General features: G+C 46.1%; 1 protein-coding gene across 13 annotated transcripts in view; it reads left to right on the top strand.

Moving 5' to 3' along the window:
* The window catches only part of DST (dystonin), a 690,079-nt gene that overhangs the window by 435,052 nt on the left and 232,069 nt on the right, over positions 1-22,958 (top strand). For all 13 annotated transcript variants that reach the window (XM_073626702.1, XM_073626693.1, XM_073626691.1 and 10 more), the window contains 3 exons: positions 1,922-2,155; positions 3,513-3,794; positions 21,886-22,428. In XM_073626702.1, the coding sequence (XP_073482803.1) occupies positions 1,922-2,155; positions 3,513-3,794; positions 21,886-22,428 (1,059 nt within the window). The remainder of the gene's footprint in view (positions 1-1,921; positions 2,156-3,512; positions 3,795-21,885; positions 22,429-22,958) is intronic.

Genomic DNA, 22,958 nt, shown 5'->3' with positions numbered 1-22,958 from the left:
CTGAGTTGCATTTACATGATTTTGTGATGCATGCATGTGCATTTTAATGTGAAAAAATAAAAATTAAATGCACATGAATGCACTGCAATGGTGTAAAGTACTGTAGGCTTTTTGAAATTCATTAATTTTTCTTCATATGCATTTGTATGGTATTTAAAAATTAGTTCAACTGCATATAGTGTAAACAAGCCCTAATATAGGGTTAGTGGCCTGGTCTGTTTCTTATCACTGTGTACAGTAGTCTGCTCCTTTCTGCTTCTCTTAATTTCTCTATTGGCTGCAGAGTGTAATGAGGTAAAGAAGAAAAGGGGAACAGGCCATAGAGCAACCAGGAAGAGATTTTAAACCTTAATAATCAAACTACAATAGCATTTAAGACTTGCATAATAGCACACAGGCCATGCTAAAATTTCAAGCCATAATACAGACCACAGATTTTAACATGCATTAAGTGAATTTATCTTAGATGCTGGTGCAGCGTGATGAATCAAGGCCCTGGTTGGTTTTTGCTTTATTACAATCCCCGATTCTTAGAGTAGGCCAACATTTTACAAAATAGTGAAATGTTTGCCTTTATTTGGACAGTATTTGCAGGCATTTGTGGCTATGATGCCTTGCTTGTGGTAGTAAGTTTATTGGTGCGTCCATAGTTAAATTATAAATACAGGTTTATGCTTCATATATGCATAGATTCATGACTTTCAGTACCATAAGACCACATTTGCACGTTTTAGATATGTGCTGTTTTACAGGCATGTTATACAAGTGCTTCCTTCCAAGTGGAAATAAACATAACTAACTTGAAACCTACTCTCATCCAAATTCTAACCCTAATCTATCTAACCCTGTACAGAAAAAATCACTATACTTACCTGTTCTGCAGCTGCTCTGGTCCGGTCCTAGGCTGAGCTGTCAGCGGTGGCTTCAGTGTGTAGGAGAGGCAGCCGACAACAGAAACCCTATAGTAACTCTAGGGGGGTCTTTACCTCTCAGACATTTGCCAGCCATTGTTGGCTTTCTCCTGCACAGGGAGGGCGCTGCTGGAGACCGGACCAGAGCGGCTGCAGAACAGGTAAGTATATCAATTTTTTCTTTATAGGGTTAGATAGATTAGGCTTAGAATGTGACTGAGAGTAGGTTTAGAGTTAGTTAGGTTTTGCCTTTACTTCCACTTTAAACTCTTTGTAAGATGTGTTTTGCTGAAAACCAAATACTAATACAATCACATAAGAAATACAGATAGGACATTTTCTGAAATGTGCAGATATGAAGTGGTCCATATTATGTGTACTACTACTTTTCAGAGGAGACTTATGTCAGAAAATGGAAGATGGTAGTAATCCTGTAATGACCTCTTTGCCTTAAGAACCAATAGTAGTCTCATATACTGAAATACCTGCATGTTATTACAAATTATCAACATACATGATGGGTGGGATCCTTTCTAAGCATAACTGAATACATTGAAGGGTGCTTAAAGTATATCTGTAGGTCATTTAAAAAAAAAATGATGGATAGATAGGAAAAGAGTTAGACATTCTGTCAAGTACTTAATGCCACCTTTATCCCTGTTGGGGAGATTTGCCCCTTTGTTTGCACTGGTGACCATTGTCATCTAGAAAGAAATGGATGGGAAATCCAACATTTGGTAGTTGTCTCCAGAGCAAGAGATAAGAGGAAAACTGCCCAGTCTGCAAACATGGTTTGGGGACCATTGTCTAAGAAGGAAACTCTTGTCACTTAAGGAGATTTCCTTGTGAGATTTGTTTTTATCGATGGAGAATCTGTGTGAATGTACAGTTTAGCATACCCTTTTCCAGATGATGTTAGGTTGGTAATCTTCACAATGACACAATTTCTTAGGAAGCCAGATAAATACACATTTTAATAAAGAACTGCCTGAACGTTTTTTATTTTACAGGAGCTACAGAAAGATATGCAGGCTGGTGCCAGTGAGTTGGCAGAAATTGTGAAGAATACAGAGAAATTCCTTCAGGAACATGGAGATAAACTTTCCTCTGAAGAGAGAGCCATAATTGAGCAGAAACTTAAGGAAGCTAAAGCTAAGTTTGAAATTCTTCAAAAGAAAGCAGAAGAATCCAAAAAGGAGTTGGAAAAAGCAGTCACAACTGCCATTAAGAAAGAAACTGAAAAGGTTATTTATTATTCTGCACTCTGCCTATTTTTTTCTTTATATTTGTATTTGTTTTTGACCTATTATATATTTTTCTCAGAGTTCTACATAACAATCAGTTTTGATAAAGGCAAAGAAAGAATTTTGCTTTGCTCTCCAAGAAAACTATAGCAATAGAGCTTAAAGTGATATTAAAGCTTTATATTTTTTTATATTTAAATAAAAAACATGTTATACTTACCTGCTCTGTGCAGTTGATTTCCACAGAATAGCTCCAATCCTCTTCTTTTCGGGTCCCCCCTCGGCGCTCCAGGTTCCTCCCTCTTGAGCAGTGCCCCCAGAGAAAGCTGCTTGCCCTGGGGGCACTGCTGCATGCTCGCTACCAAGTCACTGCTCTATGCGTCAAGAAGACACACAGAGCCGTGCCCCCCCCCCCCCCACACTGTCTTCTCATTGGCTTACTGGCTGTGATTGACAGCAGTGGGAGCCAATGGGCTCCCTCTGCTATCTCAGCCAATGAGTAGGGAGAGTACCGGGACAGCCAAGGCTATCATGAACATCGCTGGATCGTTGAGAGCACAGGTAAGGGTTGGGGGGGGGGGGGGGGGGGCGCTGCACACATAAGGTTTTTTACCTTCATACATAGAATGCATGAAGGTAAAAAACCTTCAGCCTATAAAACCACTTAAAGCTACTGTAAATCAACATGCTGGGATTTACTAAAACTGGTGCACACAGAATTTGGTGCAGCTGTGCATAGTTACGAATCAGCTCCTAGGTGTTATTGTCAAAGCTTGATTGAACAAGCTGAAGTTAGAAGCTGCACCAGATTATTTTTGCACCAGCTTTAGTAAGTCTACCCTATGTTTTTGATTTAGGATGAAATTATAAGGCCTCCTTGGCTTTGATGCACCATGCGCATTCATATAACATGCTAATGAAGATTTAAATGGAATGCAGTGGGGTTGATGTATTAAAACTGGAGAGTGCAAAATCTGGTGCATAGAAACTAATCAGCTACCATGCGCAGCTGCACCAGATTTTACACTCTCCAGTTTTAATCAACCCCAATATGTTCTACACTTGTTAGCTTCACTTTGCATAAATTAAATTCCCAGAGCCTGCTTGGCAGTATCCATAATGACTTTTATGTGAAAATTGTGAGGGTCAGCCTGCTCCCTAGACATAATTCTCTGTAGAGACTGCCTACCGCATATATATACTGCGGCAGGGCGGCTCTATTGCACGAAACAACCTGTAACCTATATCCATGTAAAAAACATTAGCATTGAAGCATAACTAGTCTGTAGAATGAAACAAAACCTATGTTTAATCCATCTAGTACAAATCTAAACAGTATGGTAATATTTCTATCTAGTCTGCTGCAGTTGAACAACTGGAAGAAAGCAGAAACAAGATAGAGAGCTTGCTAAATTGGCTTTTGCAAACGGATGAAAAAGGAGAGAATGGTAACTTGGTAAAAAAACCTGCAATCCAGCAGAATGGAACATATCACAAAGACAGTGAACTACAGTCTATACTGGATGGTGTGGAAGAGGTTAATGGTAACCTAATAGAGTCTGATGGAAAAATGAGTACTGCAAGGTTAAAGGAACTATCTAATGAAGATGACCTAAGCAGCCAGTATCAAAAAGTGAAGGTACAGTACCCGCTAATTCTATTTATTACTACATCTTTTTATTGCAAAGGCAAATATACAGTATTTTCCATAATCTGTATTTTGATCAAATAACTGTATATCTCAATTACAAATAGTATTTTTTTCAAAGACTTCACTCAAACAAACAGGGAATGTCGGTATACAATGACATATCTCAGGATTTGTCATTATACAGTTCTTGTATTTGTATATTTTTGACTAAATTGAATAACCTATTTAGGTGCTAGTCCAAATTTAATGCAGCTGTAATATATGTGAATTAAAAAAAAGTGATGCGCTAGTGTGTATATGTACCACATATGATATATGTGAACATCAACACAAAAGGGTGAAATATGTAACAATAATTAACCACTTCAGCCCCGAAGGATTTACCCCCTTCCTGACCAGAGCACTTTTTTTATTACTTATTTGGCACTGCGTCGCTTTAACTGCTAATTACGCGGTCATGCAATGCTGTACCCAAACAAAATTTGTGTCCTTTTCTTCCCACAAATAGAGCTTTCTTTTGATGGTATTTGATCACCTCTGCAGTTTTTATTTATAAATGGAAAACGACCGAAAATTTTGAAAAAAAATGATATTTTCTACTTTTTGTTATAAAAAAAATCCAATAAACTCAATTTTAGTCATACATTCAGGCCAAAATGTATTCGGCCACATGTCTTTGGTAAAAAAAATGTCAATAAGTGTATAGTTATTGGTTTGCGCAAAAGTTATAGTGCCTACAAACTAGGGTACATTTTCTGGAATTTACACAGCCTTTAATTTATGACTGCCTATGTCATTTCTTGTGCTAAAATTGCAGGGCAGTACAAAACCCCCCAAATTACCCCATTTTGGAAAGTAGACACCCCAAGGAAATTGCTGAGAGGCATGTTGAGCCCATTGAATATCATTTTTTTTGTCCCAAGTGATTGAAAAATTTACAAAAAGTTGTACCACATGTGTGGGACTTTTTGGGAGCCTAGCCACGTACAGGGCCCCGAAAACCAATCACCGCCTTCAGGTTTTCTAAGGGTGTAAATATTTGATTTCACTCCTCACTACCTATCACAGTTTTGAAGGCCATAAAATGCCCAGATGGCACAAAACCCCCTCAAATGACCCCATTTTGGAAAGTAGACACCCCAAGCTATTTGCTGAGAGGCATGTTGAGTCCATGGAATATTTTATATTTTGACACAAGTTGCGGGAAAGTGACAAAATTTTTTTTTGTTTTGCACAAAGTTGTCACTAAATGATATATTGCTCACACAGGCCATGGGCATATGTGGAATTGCACCCCAAAATACATTTAGCTGCTTCTCCTGAGTATGGGGATACCACATGTGTGGGACTTTTTGGGAGTCTAGCCGCGTACAGGGCCCCGAAAACCAATCACCGCCTTCAGGATTTGTAAGGGCATAAATTTTTGATTTCACTCTTCACTGCCTATCACAGTTTCGGAAGCCATGGAATGCCCAGGTGGCACAACCCCCCCCCCCCAAATGACCCCATTTTGGAAAGTAGACACCTCAAGCTATTTGCTGAGGGGCATGGTGAGTATTTTGCAGCTCTTATTTGTTTTTGAAAATGAAGAAAGACAATAAAAAACATTTTTTTTTTCTTTTTTCAATTTGCAAAACTTTGTGACAAAAAGTGAGGTCTGCAAAATACTCACTATACCTCTCAGCAAATTTAGGCCCTTAGAAAGCCTAAAGGCGGTGCTTGGTTTTCGGGGCCCCATACACGGCTAGGCTTCCAAAAAGTCTCACACATGTGGTATCCCCATACTCAGGAGAAGCAACAGAATGTATTTTGGGGTGTAATTTCACATATTCCCATGACATTGAGCAATATATCATTTAGTGACAACTTTGTGCAAAAAAAAAAATTTTAAAAAAATTTGTCTTTTTCCCGCAACTTGTGTCACAATATAAAATATTCCATGGACTCGACATGCCTCTCAGCAAATAGCTTGAGGTGTCTACTTTCCAAAATGGGGTCATTTGTACTGTCCTGGCATTTTATGCACAACATTTAGAAGCTTATGTCACACATCACCCACTCTTCTAACCGCTTGAAGACAAAGCCCTTTCTGACACTTTTTGTTTACATGAATGAATTTTTTTTTTTTTTTGCAAGAAAATTACTTTGAACCCCCAAATATTATATATTTTTTTAAAGCAAATGCCCTACAGATTAAAATGGTGGGTTCATTTTTTTTTCACACAGTATTTGCGCAGCGATTTTTCAAACGCATTTTTTTTGGGAAAAAACACACTTTTTTAAATTTTAATGCACTAAAACACACTATATTGCCCAAATGTTTGATGAGATAAAAAAGATGATCTTAGGCCGAGTACATGGATACCAAACATGACATGCTTTAAAATTGTGCAAACGTGCAGTGGCGACAAACTGAATACATTTTTTTAAAGTGCATCCTCCACCCAGGGGAAGGGGTAGGTACTCTTACCGGAGACTGTGGACCCACGTGCCAGCAGGAGCGAGTCAACCAAACTTAAGATAGAGACCGGAACTCAGGCCCAGGTCACCGAAACTCCTGGCGCTATACACACACGAAAATCCCATCGAATATAGCGACAGGAGTTTCGGTGATCTGCGCCTGAGTTCCAGTCTCTATCTTAAGCTTGGTTGACTTGCTGCCGCTGGCACGTGGGTCCACAGTCTCCGGTAAGAGTACCTACCCCTTCCCCTGGGTGGAGGATGCACTATCATTGGTGATCTTACAACAGATGTCTATTCATCACTGCTTCTTCTGGCATAGACTCTTTCTTTTCATTCTTCCATCTCATATCAGTCCGGTTCTGCTGTGTGAACAGTTTTAAGCGGACTTCAGTGGACTTTGTTTTTCATTGTATTACATGCTATTGTTCACTTCATTGTGACTACCAATTATCAGCACTTATTATCATTCAGTATTTTTTGTGATGATATTTATATGTTTTGCACTAATTGTTTTCATTTTTTGCATTATCCCTTATACACTTTAATTATTGTCATACACATTCCACATTGTATTGATGGTTCTACATATAACATTTCATATATTGTGTCAGCACACATGCACTTTAATTATTGTTACATATTTCACCTATTGTGTTGACGTTCACATATATCATATGTGGTACATATACACACTAGCGCTGCACTTTTATTTTTATTCACTTTATCCAATTTTGTCACATTGCCGTGTCAGCAGCTATATTTTATATATATATTTTTTTTTTATAATTCCTTTATTGTCATGGAAAGTGCGTTTTAACAATCAACACAGATAGCAAAGATACATAACAAAAATCAGACAAAGAGGGGGGGCGTGTCCTGATGTGAACACAGGAAGACGTGTATCTGGGGAGCTCCGGGCATCCTGATCTAATCCTTCGCCATCCGTGCATCCGACTTGTCAAATCAGGCTGACACCCTGCCAGCCCATTCCTTGGTGTCCCCTGCCTTGTCCTGGGGCAAAATTGCGGAGTCTATCCCCCCTGGGGCCGTCTACTCACCATAGACTCCAGGCACCTGCGGCCGCCGCCATCTTGTAGGCCTGTGCCACTCAGAGGAGATCTGATCCCGACCGGACTGGAGGTAAGGGACTGTCCTCCATCCATCCATCCACATCTGCCTGCCCATCCACCTGCCTGGTGCGGTCCGGAGGCCCGTTTGGCTGCTGAGGAGGTCCGTGGCGGCCGCGGCCTGGCGCGGCCTAGTACAGCTGGCTGAGCACCGGCGTTTCCTGAGAAGCCATCCCGCCGGGGATCCATCCATCCACATCTGCCTGCCCATCCACCTGCCTAGTGCGGTCCGGAGGCCCGTTTGGCTGCTGGGGACGTCCGTGGCGGCCGCGGCCTAGCGCGGCCTAGTACAGCCTACAAAGCACCGGTGTTTCCTGAGCCGCTACCCCGCCGGGGGGGGGCGCCGCGGCCGGCCTGCCCGAACTCGGGCGCGTGGACCATCTGTCACCTCCTGCCCTGCCATCCATCCACACTCCTGCCATCCATCCACCCCCCTGCCAAGGCCTGGTGTGCTGCCCAGCAGAGACTGCTTACCTGAACCGGCTGAAAACTCCTGGGGCCTAGTGTTTATCATCTGCCTCCTTCTGCCTCTCTCACTGCCCTGGACCCTCTCCACCCTAGTGCCCCCAGCTTCACATCCTCACCACCTGGTCCCTGCCTTTGTGTCTGCGGTGAAGTTAGGAGCTGCTGGTGAACACTGACGACCGGCCCAGCGCTTTCGCTCCTGGGGCTCAGCGCCTGCTGCCAGATTGATCGCCCTCTAACTGCCTCCTGCACGCTCACCTGGGCACGGATAAATATCCCATATAGAGGGCTCTCGGGGTGAACTATCTGATGTCCTCCTCCTCCAAAAAAGGGAGGGGGTCCTCCAAAACCACAAAGACCGACGCACAGTCCAGGCTACCGCTGTCATCTTCCCCACAGACCGACCCAATACTAGTGGGGCGGCTTCGGGCCTTGCTGGCCGACCTGGAAATGGACCCTGGCCCGGCTCCAATGGCAGAGGGATCAGCTCCACCGCCTCAAGACAGTACGGCCACGATCCTTGATGCGATCGAGCGAAGTAGGACCTCGCTGCTGGTACGCATCGACCACCTCGCTGAGGAGTGTAACCTTATACGGAACGACCTCGATAAAATAAGGGGGAGAATGACCGAAACCGAGTCCAGAGTATCTGCCACCGAAGATCTTACGGCCACCCATGCCACCTCTATTGCCGAATTGCAGCGCACAGTACAGTCCCTTGTCGCAAAATCGGACGACGCCGAAAACAGGCTGAGGCGCAATAATGTAAGAGTCCTGGGTCTGCCTGAAGGAGAAGAAGGGGACCACCCTGCTGTATTCGCAGAGGAGTTCTTTAAAAACCTATTGGGCTTCACGGACGTTCCTCCTACATACGTTGTTGAAAGGGCCCACCGGGTGCCCACGGGCCGTGTCATCCCAGGAAGTCCTCCCAGGCCTTTTTTGGTCCGCTTCCTTAACTATCGGGACAGGGACAGGATTCTCTCGGAAGCCCGCAAACACCCCACGCTCAAACATTGCAACTCCTCTATTCTTCTTTTCCCTGACTTCTCGGCCGATCTGCAGAGGAAGAGGAAAACCTTCAATGATGTCCGCAGACGACTCAGAGACAAGAACATTAAATATGGCATGCTCTACCCAAGCCGCTTACGAGTCCAACATGATGGAGCGACCCGCTTCTTTGACAACCCAGCGGATGCTGACGACTGGCTGACCAATTTGCGTTAAAAGTTTTTTCTCAATAAGTCATCTAATGCACGGATCTTCCACATCCTGGTTTTGATCTATCCTACTAAACTGTCTGTAAACACCGGAGTTACCTCAAGTGTACCTCTACACGTAACCCCCCCCCCTCCCAGTTTTTTGTTTTTTGTTAGTTTTGATCTTATCTCTCAGAGCGGAGGGCCGGGTTTGTTTTTTTTTTGTTTTTTTTTTCTACCTATCTGGAGAACTCCACCACCCGGCGGTACTATACAACTGCTCCAGATCACCTGGTTCTCCTGGCTGTGTTGGGATACATATCCCCTAACCCTCACCTACTGTTAGAGGCTGAACACTAGCTGGGGCGATCCCAGGAATTTTGAGCCTCCAGACATTTACTATTCAAGTCGAGCTTAAATTCAGCTCAGTGCTAATGAAGACTGCACTGTGACCTGACTACCAGGTTCACAGGCATAGTGTTTTGTTTTTTTTTTGGGTATAGGCCGTTTCCTGACCTCCCCCATGTTGTTTCGGGGGATGTTGGGAAATGGTAGGATAAGCACCTGGTGCTTGGGAAGATTTAAATTGGTTGCTATGTTTTCTATGTTATGTGCGGTTGGCCCTGGCTCTAAATACACTCATCGGGTGGGTTTCAGTTGGGACGCATTCACCCAGAGGTTAGCAATTCTCCCCTGGTATCATGGAGTCACGTGATCAGGAAACAATGTCGGTGATATCCTGGAATGTCAGAGGCCTCAACTCCAAATTTAAAAGGGCACTGATGTTCCAGTATGTCAAGTCGCACAACCCACAGGTGCTGATCCTACAGGAGACCCACTTGACGGGTGGCAAACTGATGGCCTTGAAAAAGCCCTGGGTGCAGAAAACTTTCCATGCCACGTATTCCTCATATGATAGGGGGGTCTCTATACTGATAAATAAATCCTACCCGTGTACTGTTGAGGCGGTTCATACAGACCCTCATGGCAAATTTGTGATTTTGGTATTGACGGCCTGGCAACAAAGGTATATCATAGTAGGAGTTTATATCCCACCACCTTTCAAACCGGAGGTGCTATACACTATTTTGGAGAGGATTACCCCGTACTGTCCAGCTAAATTGTTAATCCTAGGGGACTTCAATAATACCCTCTCCCCTGATCTGGATAGGCCCACGCCTTCGCAGTCCTCTACTGGGGACCTGCTGGGGTGGACACTTTCAGCAGGGGTTACTGAGGTATAGAGGTGGTTACACCCCCAGACTAAAGCATATTCATGTTTTTCTACCTCATATAAAACCTCCTCTAGAATTGATTATGCGTTTGCAAATCAACTTATGCTAAATGATATAGTGGAGGCAACATACCTACCTAGCGGGCTATCTGATCATTCCCCTCTCAAGATCACTATGCGGACCAGAAACAAACGCAGTGGCTCCATGTGGCGCCTTGGGGCCCACTGGATCTCCCATGAGGAGATTTCAGGGCAGACTCCACAAACACTGCGCGAATTCTGGGAACATAACGCGGGGTCATCCTCTCCACCCATAGTTTGGGACGCCTTCAAGGCGTTCACTAGAGGACACTACATGTCAGCAATTAAGGAGGTGAAAGTAAATCAACAAGCCAACACAAGGCAGTTGGAGGGGGAGATTGAAGCGGCATCAGCCACTTACGGGTCTGACCCCTCGGTTTCCAACTTTGAACAGCTGCAGTCCGCAAAGAGAGATCTCCACCTCCATCTCACTGAGGTTACACGCTTAGAGGTATTCCACACCAAACAAAGATTCTTTGAGCAGGGGGATAGAAATGGCAGACTACTGGCAATGATGTCCCATCATGACACCCCCATAACTCTGATCCCCGAACTGATCTCTCCCACGAGTGAATCTATTACGTCCCAAGAAGGTATCCTAAAGGAGTTTCAGGCCTTTTATCAGGCACTATACAGTACCACACTCCCTCGGGATGTGACCCCTGGCGAGATGGCGCCTCTCCTGGACCCCCTGGCTCTGGGGTGGCTCTCGGATGAGGAGAGGTCCCATCTGGTTAGGCCTATCACTGCGGAGGAGGTACATGCTATCATTAATGCACTGGCAGTTGGGAAGGCACCGGGTCCTGATGGTCTACCCGTCGAATTTTATCGGTCTCATGCGGATCTACTGGCCCCCCTGTTGGCGGACCTGTATACCCGATGTCTGGGGGAGGGAGCGCTCCCACCCTCTATGGCAGATGCACACATTATTCTAATCCTTAAGCCCAATAAAGATCCCAAACGGTGCGCCTCATACAGGCCCATTGCACTTCTTAACACGGATTTCAAAATCTTATCTAAACTAATTACTGTTAGACTCAACCCACTTCTGCCCTCTATTGTAGACACAGATCAGACTGGGTTCATGGCACACAGGTCAACGGATATTAACCTCCGCAGATTATTCACCAATTTACATGCCATACATGACAATGTGGGCACTAGAACGGTTGCCTCCTTCGATATCGAAAAGGCATTCGATTCAATCGAATGGCCATTTCTCTGGGAAACCCTGCGGAGGATGGGATTTCCGTTGGTTTTTATTGCCTGGCTGCAAACTTTATACAAATCCCCGAAGGCAGCAATCAGATTGGGAGGAAATGTTTCTCCCCCCTTCCCGCTGTCCAGGGGTACAAGGCAGGGCTGCCCCCTCTCTCCGGCATTATTCGCAATAGCTATGGAACCGGTGGCAGAGGCACTGCGGGTCTCACCCCATATAAAAGGATTAAAAATAGCCTGGCTGGAGGAGAGGGTAGCTCTGTATGCGGACGACCTCCTCCTCTTTCTGAATGACGCGGACTCCTCTCTTAGAGGAGCGCTGCAAGTATTGACTGAATTCTCCAAAGTAACAGGATTAAGGGTGAACTGGACAAAATCCCAGTTGCTGGCTATTGACACTGAGGCAAAAAGACTGGCCCCGCAGGATCTGCAGATGCAGTGGGTGGACGAAATGGTGTACTTAGGGGTACGCGTCTCGAGAGACGCATCCAGCTTTATCCCCCTTAACCTAGACCCGGTGGTCCAAGTAGTCAAGGCCAAACTCAGAGCTTGGGAGAACCTTCCTCTATCCCTATTGGGCCGCATTAACTTAATTAAAATGAAAATCATACCTAAATTTACATACCTATTTCGTAATTCCCCACAATGGATACCTCGCTCATTTTTCAAGAAATTGAACCAAATTTTCTCCTCCTTCCTCTGGGGTCCATATCCCCCTAGATTTAAACTCTCCACACTAATGCGTCCGGTGTCGCAGGGGGGGCTGGCATTCCCAGACTGCCAGAAATATTTTCTGGCAGCCCAGCTGGTCACGGCAGTTTGGTGGCTAGTACCGGCACCGCCATACACTCCTTCAATCACCTGGTATCCCAATACAATGTGCCTCCCTCGCATCTATTTCGCTATATGCAACTGTCTCATGCGTTCAAAGCCCAAATAATACCCAACGACATGCAAATAGTGCAATCCGATCTGGAGAGGGTCACAAGATATGAATGTACCAAGAAACCGACCTCAGTCCTTTATGCACATCTCCTAAGAGTTTCCTCTCCAGATCTGTCAAAGCTCCGGCAGCAATGGACACAGGATATCCCGACACTGGACTCCGAGGATTGGGAGGACATGTGGGAATTCCCCTTCAAAATCCTGGTCTCACTTCGAGACCGTCTCATACAATACAAAATACTACATCGGGCATATCTCACCCCATATAGATTGCATAAGATGAGAACCTCCCTGTCCTCGGAGTGTTGGAGATGTACTAGGGATCCAGGTGATTTTATACATATTTTCTGGTCCTGTCCAGCAATTAAAAACTACTGGTCAGAAGTAATATCTGTAATACAAGAAGTGGTAAAAACAGACATAGCCCCGACCCCGCAGATCTGCCTTCTAGGTTTAGTGGAAGAATTAGCCCCCAAGATAGCAGAGAGAACCCTCATAGGGCTCTTGCTCTTTTATGCAAGGAAAATGATCACTCTCTGCTGGAAAAAACGTGCCCCGCCATCCATATTGTTATGGAAAACACATGTCAATAAAGTAATACCACTCTATAAGGAAACCTATCAAAATAGGGGATGCCCCAAAAAATATGATAGAGTGTGGGCCAAATGGCTAGCTGAGGCCTCCACGGCAACCGCAGACTGATTGAACAGGTACATAATACCAGTCTACGGGAGAAAGTGATACTGATACATTGGTTGATTTTATGGTAATGTAATCTCGGAAAAGGGTTTATTTGACATCTAATATTGTCCCATGAGTCTCAGCTGATAAATCTGATCCTGAAATACTTAATTGAGCAGGAGCCAATACCGCACTAGGTTTGTTTGTTATTGTTTTTTTTTTCTTTCGGACATGCTACAGATGTATGATATTAATGCTGGATGCAGCCCAATGGCCGGCTGGCACTGACTCCTGCGTGGGTCTAGTCCCAATGCTGTGGCAGGTTTAATTGTTGTTAATTGTTTGTATGTCTTATACTCAATAAAAAGATTTTCAAAAAAAAATAAAAAAATCAGACAAAGAGATCAAACGTGGTCATTAGATGAGGTAAACATATAGGCATTCCGGCATTGCACAGTAAGTCAGGCACATAAAAAAAAACCAAAAACACGGTATACAGATAATATCAGTGTGCGAGGCCAGGGAGGCATCCTGTCAATTATTTGCGTGACCTAGAACTAGTAATAAAGTATACAAAGCTATACAACACAATGACATTTTGTACATTTTTTATAGTTGCTTGGGAAGCAAGGCAACCCAAGGGCCAGGTGGGCCCAAACATGGGACACATGAAATATGTAATGCACATCAGGATATTCACAGTATCTGATCAAACAGCCCATGATTGGGTAATGCCCCGTACACACGGTCGGACATTGATCGGACATTCCGACAACAAAATCCTAGGATTTTTTCTGACGGATGTTGGCTCAAACTTGTCTTGCATACACACGGTCACACAAAGTTGTCAGAAAATCCGATCATTCTGCTCGCGGTGATGTAAAACACGGGGCAGTAGCCAATAGCTTTCATCTCTTTATTTAATTCTGAGCATGCGTGGCACTTTGTGCGTCGGATTTGTGTACACACGATCGGAAATTCCGACAACGGATTTTGTTGTCGGAAAATTTTATAGCCTGCTCTCAAACTTTGTGTGTCGGAAAATCCGATGGAAAATGTGTGATGGAGCCTACACATGGTCGGAATTTCCGACAAGCTCCTATCACACATTTTCCGTCGGAAAATCCGACCTTGTGTAGGGGGCATAAGAGTTATGGGGAGGGGTTGTGTATCAAAGGGGGAGGGGTAGAGGGTCAGACAACTCTAAGAATGGGAAAGGGACAGGGACCCGAGAGAGAGGTGGGAAAGGCGAGGGGTAGGAAGGGGAGAGGAGAGGGGGGAGCAAGGTGGAATGCAAGAGTTAAATGCAGGAAATAGAAGAGGAGTAAAGTAGGGTAGTGCCCCCAGCCAGGGGGCGGAACAAGCCCATAGGGTCAGCCAGACTGCGCAACCTCTCGGAGATATGCGTCCGTGTATATAAAATGTTGCCAGGGTCCCTAGGTCTCCCAGAAGGTCTCCTCCCTGTTACGCAGGGTGGCAGTAAGATCCTCCATGTCTCTTAGTTTGTTCACTTTAGAAAACCACAGAGACTTCGCCGGCGGGTTCTCCGATCTCCAACAGAGGGGGATGCATGCCTTGGCAGCATTCAGTAGCTGGATGGTGAGAGAGGTCTTGTATTTCTTGATGCTTCGTTCCAAAAGGTGAAGCAGGCAGGCAGAGTGGTTCCCCTCCTGAGAGACATCAGTTAGGTGTTTGATTGTGCGAGTCACCTCAAGCCAGAAAGAAGAAAGTCCGGGACAGAGCCAAAAGATGTACAGCATTGTCCCCTCTGCAGTGCCACAACACCAACAAAGGCTAGAAACCCGCGGGGAGAAGTGGTGCAGAGTGGTGAGTACTCTATACCATCGGGTCATAATTTTGTAGCAGGTCTCCTGGACTCTGGTGGCTATAGAGGATTTCTGAGCAAAGTGGAGAATCTTCTCCCTCTGGGAGTCAGTGAATTGAATGTCGAGTTCTGCTTCCCACTTAGAGAGGAATGAAGGAATGAACCCTTCCGCTGGTCAGGTCAGGGAGGAATAGATAAGCGAGAGACATTGCTGCACTGGCTCCCCACGATAACAGATGTGTTCTAGTTCAGTAAGTTGACGGGAGATGCCTGGGTTCCGCAAGCATCTGCGCAGAAAGTTGCGCAGCTGTAGGCCGCTCCAGAAGTCCAGAGGGGGGTCCGTAGCAGACACCCCAGCTTCATAGGAGAGTTGGCCGTTGGGCCCCAAAAAGTCACACAAACGGGACCTACCGCCTGTTGCCAGTCGCTTGAGGTGAGGGTTCTGAAGGCCAGGTATAAATTCTGGATTACTCAGAACCAGCACCATAGGGGAGGGTAGCAGGGACACTGAAGAATGCTGAAAGGCATCTCTAACCACTGATAGTTTGCTGCCTAGTGTAGGATGGTCCACTAGGTCCCTCGGTAGAGGTGTGGTCATCCAGGGCCAGCTCTTGGCCGTATCTCTACAATCCTCCATTTCCATGGCCACCCAGTGCTTTGCCTCTGCGTGGCAATGCCAGTCCACCAGCCTGGTTAGGCGAGCCGCCCTGTAATAGGATTTCATGTCCGGGAGGCCAACCCCACCTCTACTTTTCGCAAGGTGGAGGAGTTGAAATCTAATTCATGGCTTGCAAAAGGACCAGTTGAAATCGCGAAACATAGAGTCAATTCACTTGAAGAACACCAGGGGGAAGACAGACGGATAGGAAGCACAAGGTCATCTTAAGGGCAGTGGCCAAACCACGTCAGCGTGAGGGAGTGCCAATGGAGAATATCCGCCTTAAGGCAAAGAAGAAGCGGGGCGAAATTTGCCGAGTATAAGTCAGTGGGGTCAGGGGTAATTTTGATTCCTAGGTATCGGATAAAGTTAGTCACCCATCTCAAAGGAAAGGCCGATTGCAGACGTTGAACAATATTCCTGGAGGGATCGAAGCAGATTTGGGAGATAAGTAAGCGGTTCTGTTAGGAAGAAGATTAGGTCGTCCGCGAATGCGGCCACATTGTGGGACCCAGAAGATTTTGGGAAACCAACAATGCCCATGTCCACCCTTATTCTGCACAGGAGAGGCTCCAGTGAAAGTATAAAAATCAGAGGGGACAGGGGGCAGCCCTGCCGTGTGCCATTGTGAATATTAAAGAAGTCGGACCTTGTCTCATTAACTTTGATGGCTGCGTTGGGGTGAGAGTAAAGGGACAGTATCCATGCCAGCATAGATGACCGGAGGCCAATGTGCTCTAAAGTGGCCCATGTAAAAGACCAATGCACGCAGTCAAAGGGCTTCTCCGTGTCAGTAGACAGCAGGAGAAGGGCCCGTTTAGAAGTCCTGGCCGCGTGGATCAAGTTCACCACTTGGATAGTGTTGTCCCGAGGCTCCCGCAGCGCCTCAAAGCCCGCTTGATCTCTGTGGATGAAGCTCGGTATATGAGAGAGCAGCCTGTTCGCCAGAATTTTAGCAAACAATTTCAAGTCCGTGTTCAAAAGTGCTGTCGGACGATAATTCCCACCCTGTAGTGGATCTTTCCCCTCTTTTGGGATAAGGGAAATATAGGTTGTCAGAGTGTCTACCAGAAAGGAATTACCCTCTGTGATAGAGTTGAGGGCAGAGACTAGAGGTTGCGATAATGTATAAAAAAAAGTCTTATAGTACGGCAGGTTCAGGCCATCGGGGCCGGGAGCCTTCCTCGGCTTAGAGTTTGCTAGAGCCACTCCCAGCTCTGCTACCGTGATGGGCTCCTCCAGTTCTTCTTGTACAGCACTGGGGAGTGATGGCATGCCTGAAGAGGCTACGTACGACTGAGGGGTGGAGCTATCATCAGCTGAGGGGTCAGCAGAGGCGGGCTTGTCTAGGTTATAGAGACCTTCATAGAAGGAACGGACCTCTGTCGCCATGTCTGATGATGTGTTCAGCTTTTGTTCAGAGGAAGTCAGGATAAGAAAAATGTTCGTTTTCGTGCATGGGCGTTGCAGAGCCCTAGCCAACAATGACCCGGGTTTATTCGAGAATTCGTACATGGTGCAATGTACCCATGCCAATTTCTGCTTCCTTTTGTGGAATAAAAGCGAACGGAGTTACTCACGAGCTTTGAGGAGATCCTGAAAGGTTACATGTGCAAGACTCGCCTTATGCGAACACTCCAGGCTACATATCAGGGCGAGAAGTTCTTCCATGCAACGGGTTCTCTCCAGCTTAAGGCAAGCTCCTATTCTGATCAGTGTGCCCCTGACAACCGCCTTATGGGCTTCCCAGACCGGGGGACAGGGGGTTGGCAACGGACTCTGCGCATCCGCTCGCTGCGCCTCGAATGTCCACGGCACCGATTTAGCCAGCAGGATGCTAACCCCCTTCGATTTAGAGATTGGAGAGACACTATGGTAAGCCACCAGGAAGGTCCCACTGGTCAGTTTGGGGGTACTATCACCACAGAAATGAATTTCCTGTAAGAATTCTACTTGAGTTTTACCTTTGCGCAAGTCAGCCAGAAGCTGCGGCGATTTTCCAGTGTGTTCTCTTGAGGAGACCCATGATGCCGTCTGGCGTGAAGAGGACCACCAATAAGCATGTGGAGAGGTCCCAGCCAAGGGATCCCCCCCAGCCAGAGGGCGACTAGCGAGAAATAGAAAGAACAAGGAAAGGGAGAAGGAGAGAGGCAGTGGGGATAATCGGTTTCTGACGTATGAATACTGTGGTCCCCCGTTAAGTACTCTAGGTGCCCATGCAGGGTTCCGCCCTAAAGGGTTGTGGTTGGAGCGTTAGGGGCTGCTCAAACTGGAGCAGCAATAAGTCAGAAGGGAAAGTAAACAATACTTATGGAGGTGCATGGGATGAGATCGTAGAGAACCATATTATGAGTAGCGTAGGAGCCAACATAGTACAATAGCAACATAACAAACAGTAAACAGTAACCGAAGCTGAAAGGCTGAATGGCAACCGCTGTGATCATACAGTAGTGGTGCACTGGGGGGGTGCAAGTAAATCAAGGGAGCCCTGGGCGGGCGATAAATATTTAAGATTATGACATAGCTAGGTACTCCGCACCGTAACCCAGAGCACCAAGACCGAGGATCAATATGTATACCTGTGAGAAAGCTGCATTTAAAACAAACAAAAAAAAAAAAAATAGCAAAACACAGTACAGTAGGGGAAACAAAGGCAAGGTATGCAGCTTAGACCTCACCTACTCCTATTGTAAGCTATTAAGAACCACCAGGCAGGCCCCAGTCTCCGCATACTAATCAGAGGGCAGCAGGTCAGGCATGCAAGGGGAGTTGGAGGGGAACCGATGGCTTTGTAATTAACATATAATACAGGGCCCTCAAGAAGCCAAACCAGTGGGGGGGTTAGTGTAACCAAGGGCCAGTAATAGCCGGAAGAGGCCAGGAGCGGTGGAGCCTGACGCCTGCCCGCGAGTCTCCAGCAGACACACCAATCTCCCATGCCGCCAACCTGAAAGCAGGCGCTCATGGGAGAGTTGGTCACCGAACAGGGCAGTACAGCGCCAACTAAGGCCTAATGCCATAGGCAGTGAAATGATATACAAACAATAAACAAATTCCCCTAAGTGCGGTAGAAGGGGTCCCCCAGGAAACAATGGTCCGTGGGAAGTATTGTGCATTGGTGACAATCGGGGGCAGGTGAAAGCACCCATCAAGGCAGTCCCAGAGGGTCAAAGTAAACAAGATCCAAATGCTTTAGGGACCTGGGGAACTGATGGGATAGCCCAGGAAAGGGCCACCAGGACAACAATCGTAATGTCTTACCAGTCACCAGGGTAAAGCGAGGGATCAGGAAGACATCGGATGGGGTCTGGTAGTCTCATGGCTAGGAGCACGAGAGCAGGGTCGACGGACCCGTTGCGGCCTAGGCAAGGAGGGACGGAGCACTTCTTGGGATAGCAGATATTCAAACCAATTGGGGACACTCACGGCAGACTTGTCGATAAAGCTGAACAGATCCGAAAGTTGGTCCGGTTGAGCTGAGGTGGAATTCGGCACCCCGCTTCTGCACAATTAAGTGTAAAGGGTGACCCCAGCGGTATGTAGCTTCGGCTTCACGGATCACTTAGAGGAGGGATTGTATGAGCCCTTGCATGGCTCTCATCTGCCTGGAGATGTGACATAGATCCGGATTAGGGCTCCATCAAAGTCAATCGGACCCTTCTCCCTAGCCAGGCGAAGGATCTCTTCCTTTATAGTGAAGAAATGCACCCTGCAGAAGACATCTTGTGGAAGGTCTGTGGCAGCAGGGCCCTGTGATGGTATGGAGGGTGCCCGGGGCCCCGGTAAATGATGAACCCTGTCAAGCTCTAACTCCGAGGTCGGCAGCTTACCCAAAATCTGGTTCAGGATGGCAACCATAGTGGCACGGAGATCTGGCTGCGTGGTGGCTTCAGGGATGCCACGCAGACGCAGGTTGTTTCGCCTGCTCCTATTCTTCCCATCCTCAAGCCTTAGTTGGACCCCCACAAGATGGCGATGGAATGCCCATTGCTCTGTCTCCAGGGAGGTGATGTGTGGATTGGTGGTGGAGGTGGAGGACTGCAGGACGGTGACCCTCTCCTCCACCGTATCCACCTGCTGGCGCAGATCATGCAGATCCCTTAAAAGGGCATTTACTATGGAGGCTGCCATTTCTTGCAGGTCTTGTTTGGTGGGCAGACTTGCCACAATGTCCCGGAGGGAGCCCTCTGCATGGTTGCCTGTCCCCCTAGTATAGTCAGAACCAGGCTGCGAGTATGAGCATGGGATTGCCAGGGATGGTATGGGGGAGAGCGGTCTGACAGTTTGTTCAGCCAAGTTACCGCCGCAGCAGCTTCAGCCTGTGTGCTAACTATGAGCGGCGGCGCACACCGGAGGGACTCGTGGCGGCGCCATCTTGGCTGGAGCAGCGGGGGAAGAAGCGGCGTGTTGCCGCAGGAAATATTGAGTGATCTCGGGACCCCTCTGTGCCCCCTTGTCCGGCGGATGCTTACAGTCCCCTGGCATTAAATATAGGCTTTCTCTGACAGTCCAGCGGGTGGTTCTCAGGACTTTCCCGCGCAGATCGCCAGGACGAGCGTACTCACGCTTCCATTGCTAAGCCACGCCCCCCTATATTTTATATTTTGAGGAAATATTGAGTGATCTCGAGACCCCTCTGTGCCCCCGTGTCCAGCGGATGCTTACGGTCCCCTGGCATGAAATGTCAGCATTCTCTGACAGTCCAGCAGGTGGTTCTCAGGACTTTCCCGTGCAGTGCTCCAGGACAAGCGTCCTCACGCTTCCATTGCTAAGCCACGCCCCCCCCTATATTTTTTATTTTGAGGTAGCGCAGTAATTTCACATTTTTTTGTAATATACAGTATCTCACATTTTTGTAAATATTTTATTATATCTTATCATGTGACAACACTGAAGAAATGACACTTTGCTACAATGAAAAGTAGGGAGTGTACAGCTTGTATAACAGTGTAAATTTGCAGACCCCTAAAAATAACTCAACACACCACCAACCATTAATATCTAAACCGCTGGCAACAAAAGTGAGTACACCCCTAAGTGAAAATGTCCAAATTGTGCCCAAAGTGTCAATATTTTGTGTGGCCACCATTATTTTCCAGCACTGCCTTAACCCTCTTGGGCATGGTGTTCACCAAAGCTTCACAGGTTACCACTTGAGTCCTCTTCCACTCCTCCATGATGACATCATGGATGTGGTGGATGTTAGAGACCTTGCTCTCCTCCACTTTCCATTTGAGGATGCCCCACAGATGCTCAATAGGGTTTAGGTCTGGAGACATGCTTGGCCAGTCTATCACCTTTACCTTCAGCTTCTTAAGCAAGGCAGTGGTTGTCTTGGAGGTGTGTTTGGGGTCGTTATGTTGGAATACTGCCCTGTGGCCCAGCCTCTGAAGGGTGGGGATCATGCTCTGCTTCAGTATGTCACAGTACATGTTGGCACTCATGGTTCCCTCAATGAACTGTGCCGGCAGGACTCATGCAGCCCCAGACCATGATACTCCCACCACCATGCTTGACTGTAGGCAAGACACACTTGTCTTTGTACTCCTCACCTGGTTGCCACCACAACACACGCTTGACACCATCTGAACCAAATAAGTTTATCTTCTTCTCATCAGACCACAAGACATGGTTCCAGTAATCCATGTCCTTAGTCTGTTTGTCTTCAGCAAACTGTTTTTGCTGTTGGTCGGAAATTTCGAACGTCAAGAACACGGTGACTCACAACATGTACGGATGAGAAAAATCAAATTCAATAGCCAATGCTGCTCTTCTGCTTGATTCCGAGCATGCGTGGCACTTTGTGCGTCGGAATTGTGTACACACAATGGGAATTTCCGACAACGGATTTTGTTGTTGGAAAATTTTATAGCCAGCTCTCAAACTTTGTGTGTCGGAAATTCCTATGGAAAATGTGTGATGGAGCCCACACACGGTCGGAATTTTCGACAAGGTCCTATCACACATTTTCCATCGGAAAATCCTATCGGGTGTACAGGGCATTAGTGTTTTGGAGAGAGGCAAGTAAACACTATAGAGATTTCATGTCTGAGGTTTACAGCCACTAAGCTATGAGCTAACATGAGTGTCATTAAACATATGTGTTGGGTTTGTGGAATATTGTTATGCATCTAATGTATTCCCTTTATAAATATCTCTGATATCTCCCTTTAACAAACTGTCTAGGCCCAACATGAAAAGCTTGTGTCTCAACATCAGGCTGTAATAATAGCCACACAGTCAGCACAAGCTCTTCTGGAGAAACAAGGCCGTCACCTCACTCCTGAAGAGAAGGAAAAGCTTCAGGGAGACATAGAGGCATTAAAAGCCCAATATGAATCAGCTTTGAGTGACTCTGAAAGGAAAATGAAGGTGATCCAAACAGTGCAAGAAGAATTGGAGAAGTTCACTAAAGATTATAATGAATTTGAGAATTGGCTTCAGGACTCAAAGCATGAACTGGAACATCTGGAGATTGGGGCTGAGAAATTTGCTGGTGTTTTGGACAAGCTGCAAAAGCAAAAAATCTATTCAGAAGATGTGATCTCTCACAAAGGGGACTTGCGTTACATCACTATATCTGGACAGAGAGTACTAGATGCTGCAAAGTCTTGCAACAAAGATGATGTTGTGGAAGATAATAATAATGTCGGCACCCTTGAAACATGTAAAATGGTTCAAAGCAAAATAGACTTGGCTTCAGAAAACTTCAAGTCTTTACATACTAAGGTAGGTCTATTTTTGTATTTTTATAATACTAACTACAGCCTCGGTCCTCATGCACACTGCATGTTTTTACAGCTGCTGTTTTTGGTAAAGTTTCCAGCATGTTATAATATGTGTCCATGCACACATAGGCTGCTCTCTGCGTTTTTTGGCAGGGGCATTTCTGGCTGGAAAAAAACCCCAAAATTAGTGGGTTTGAGAGTTTTTCAGCTGTAAAAACGCTCTAACTCTGGATAAAGCTGGAAAACTATGAAAAATGCTGCTATTCAGCGTTTATGAGCATTTTTGAGCCAAAAGCTTTTGTGGTAGTATAGTTTTGCTATAGAAAGCTAAAAAACGCTGCAAAACGCTACTGCAAAAACACTGCAAAACGTATTCTGTAGCTACAGCTTTCTACAGCTAACGCTACTGGCATTTTTATAACATCCAGTGTGCATGAGGCTTAAAGAGAAAGTAATGAAATGAACATCATACCATCAGCCCTAGATGGTTCGAATCTCGGTCGCTCCTTGCTTAACCGGATGAGATTTGAA

The sequence above is a fragment of the Aquarana catesbeiana genome, linkage group LG04 (assembly GCF_042186555.1).
Source record: "Aquarana catesbeiana isolate 2022-GZ linkage group LG04, ASM4218655v1, whole genome shotgun sequence".
NCBI lineage: Eukaryota > Metazoa > Chordata > Amphibia > Anura > Ranidae > Aquarana > Aquarana catesbeiana.
This window is presented reverse-complemented; position numbering and strand designations above follow the sequence as displayed.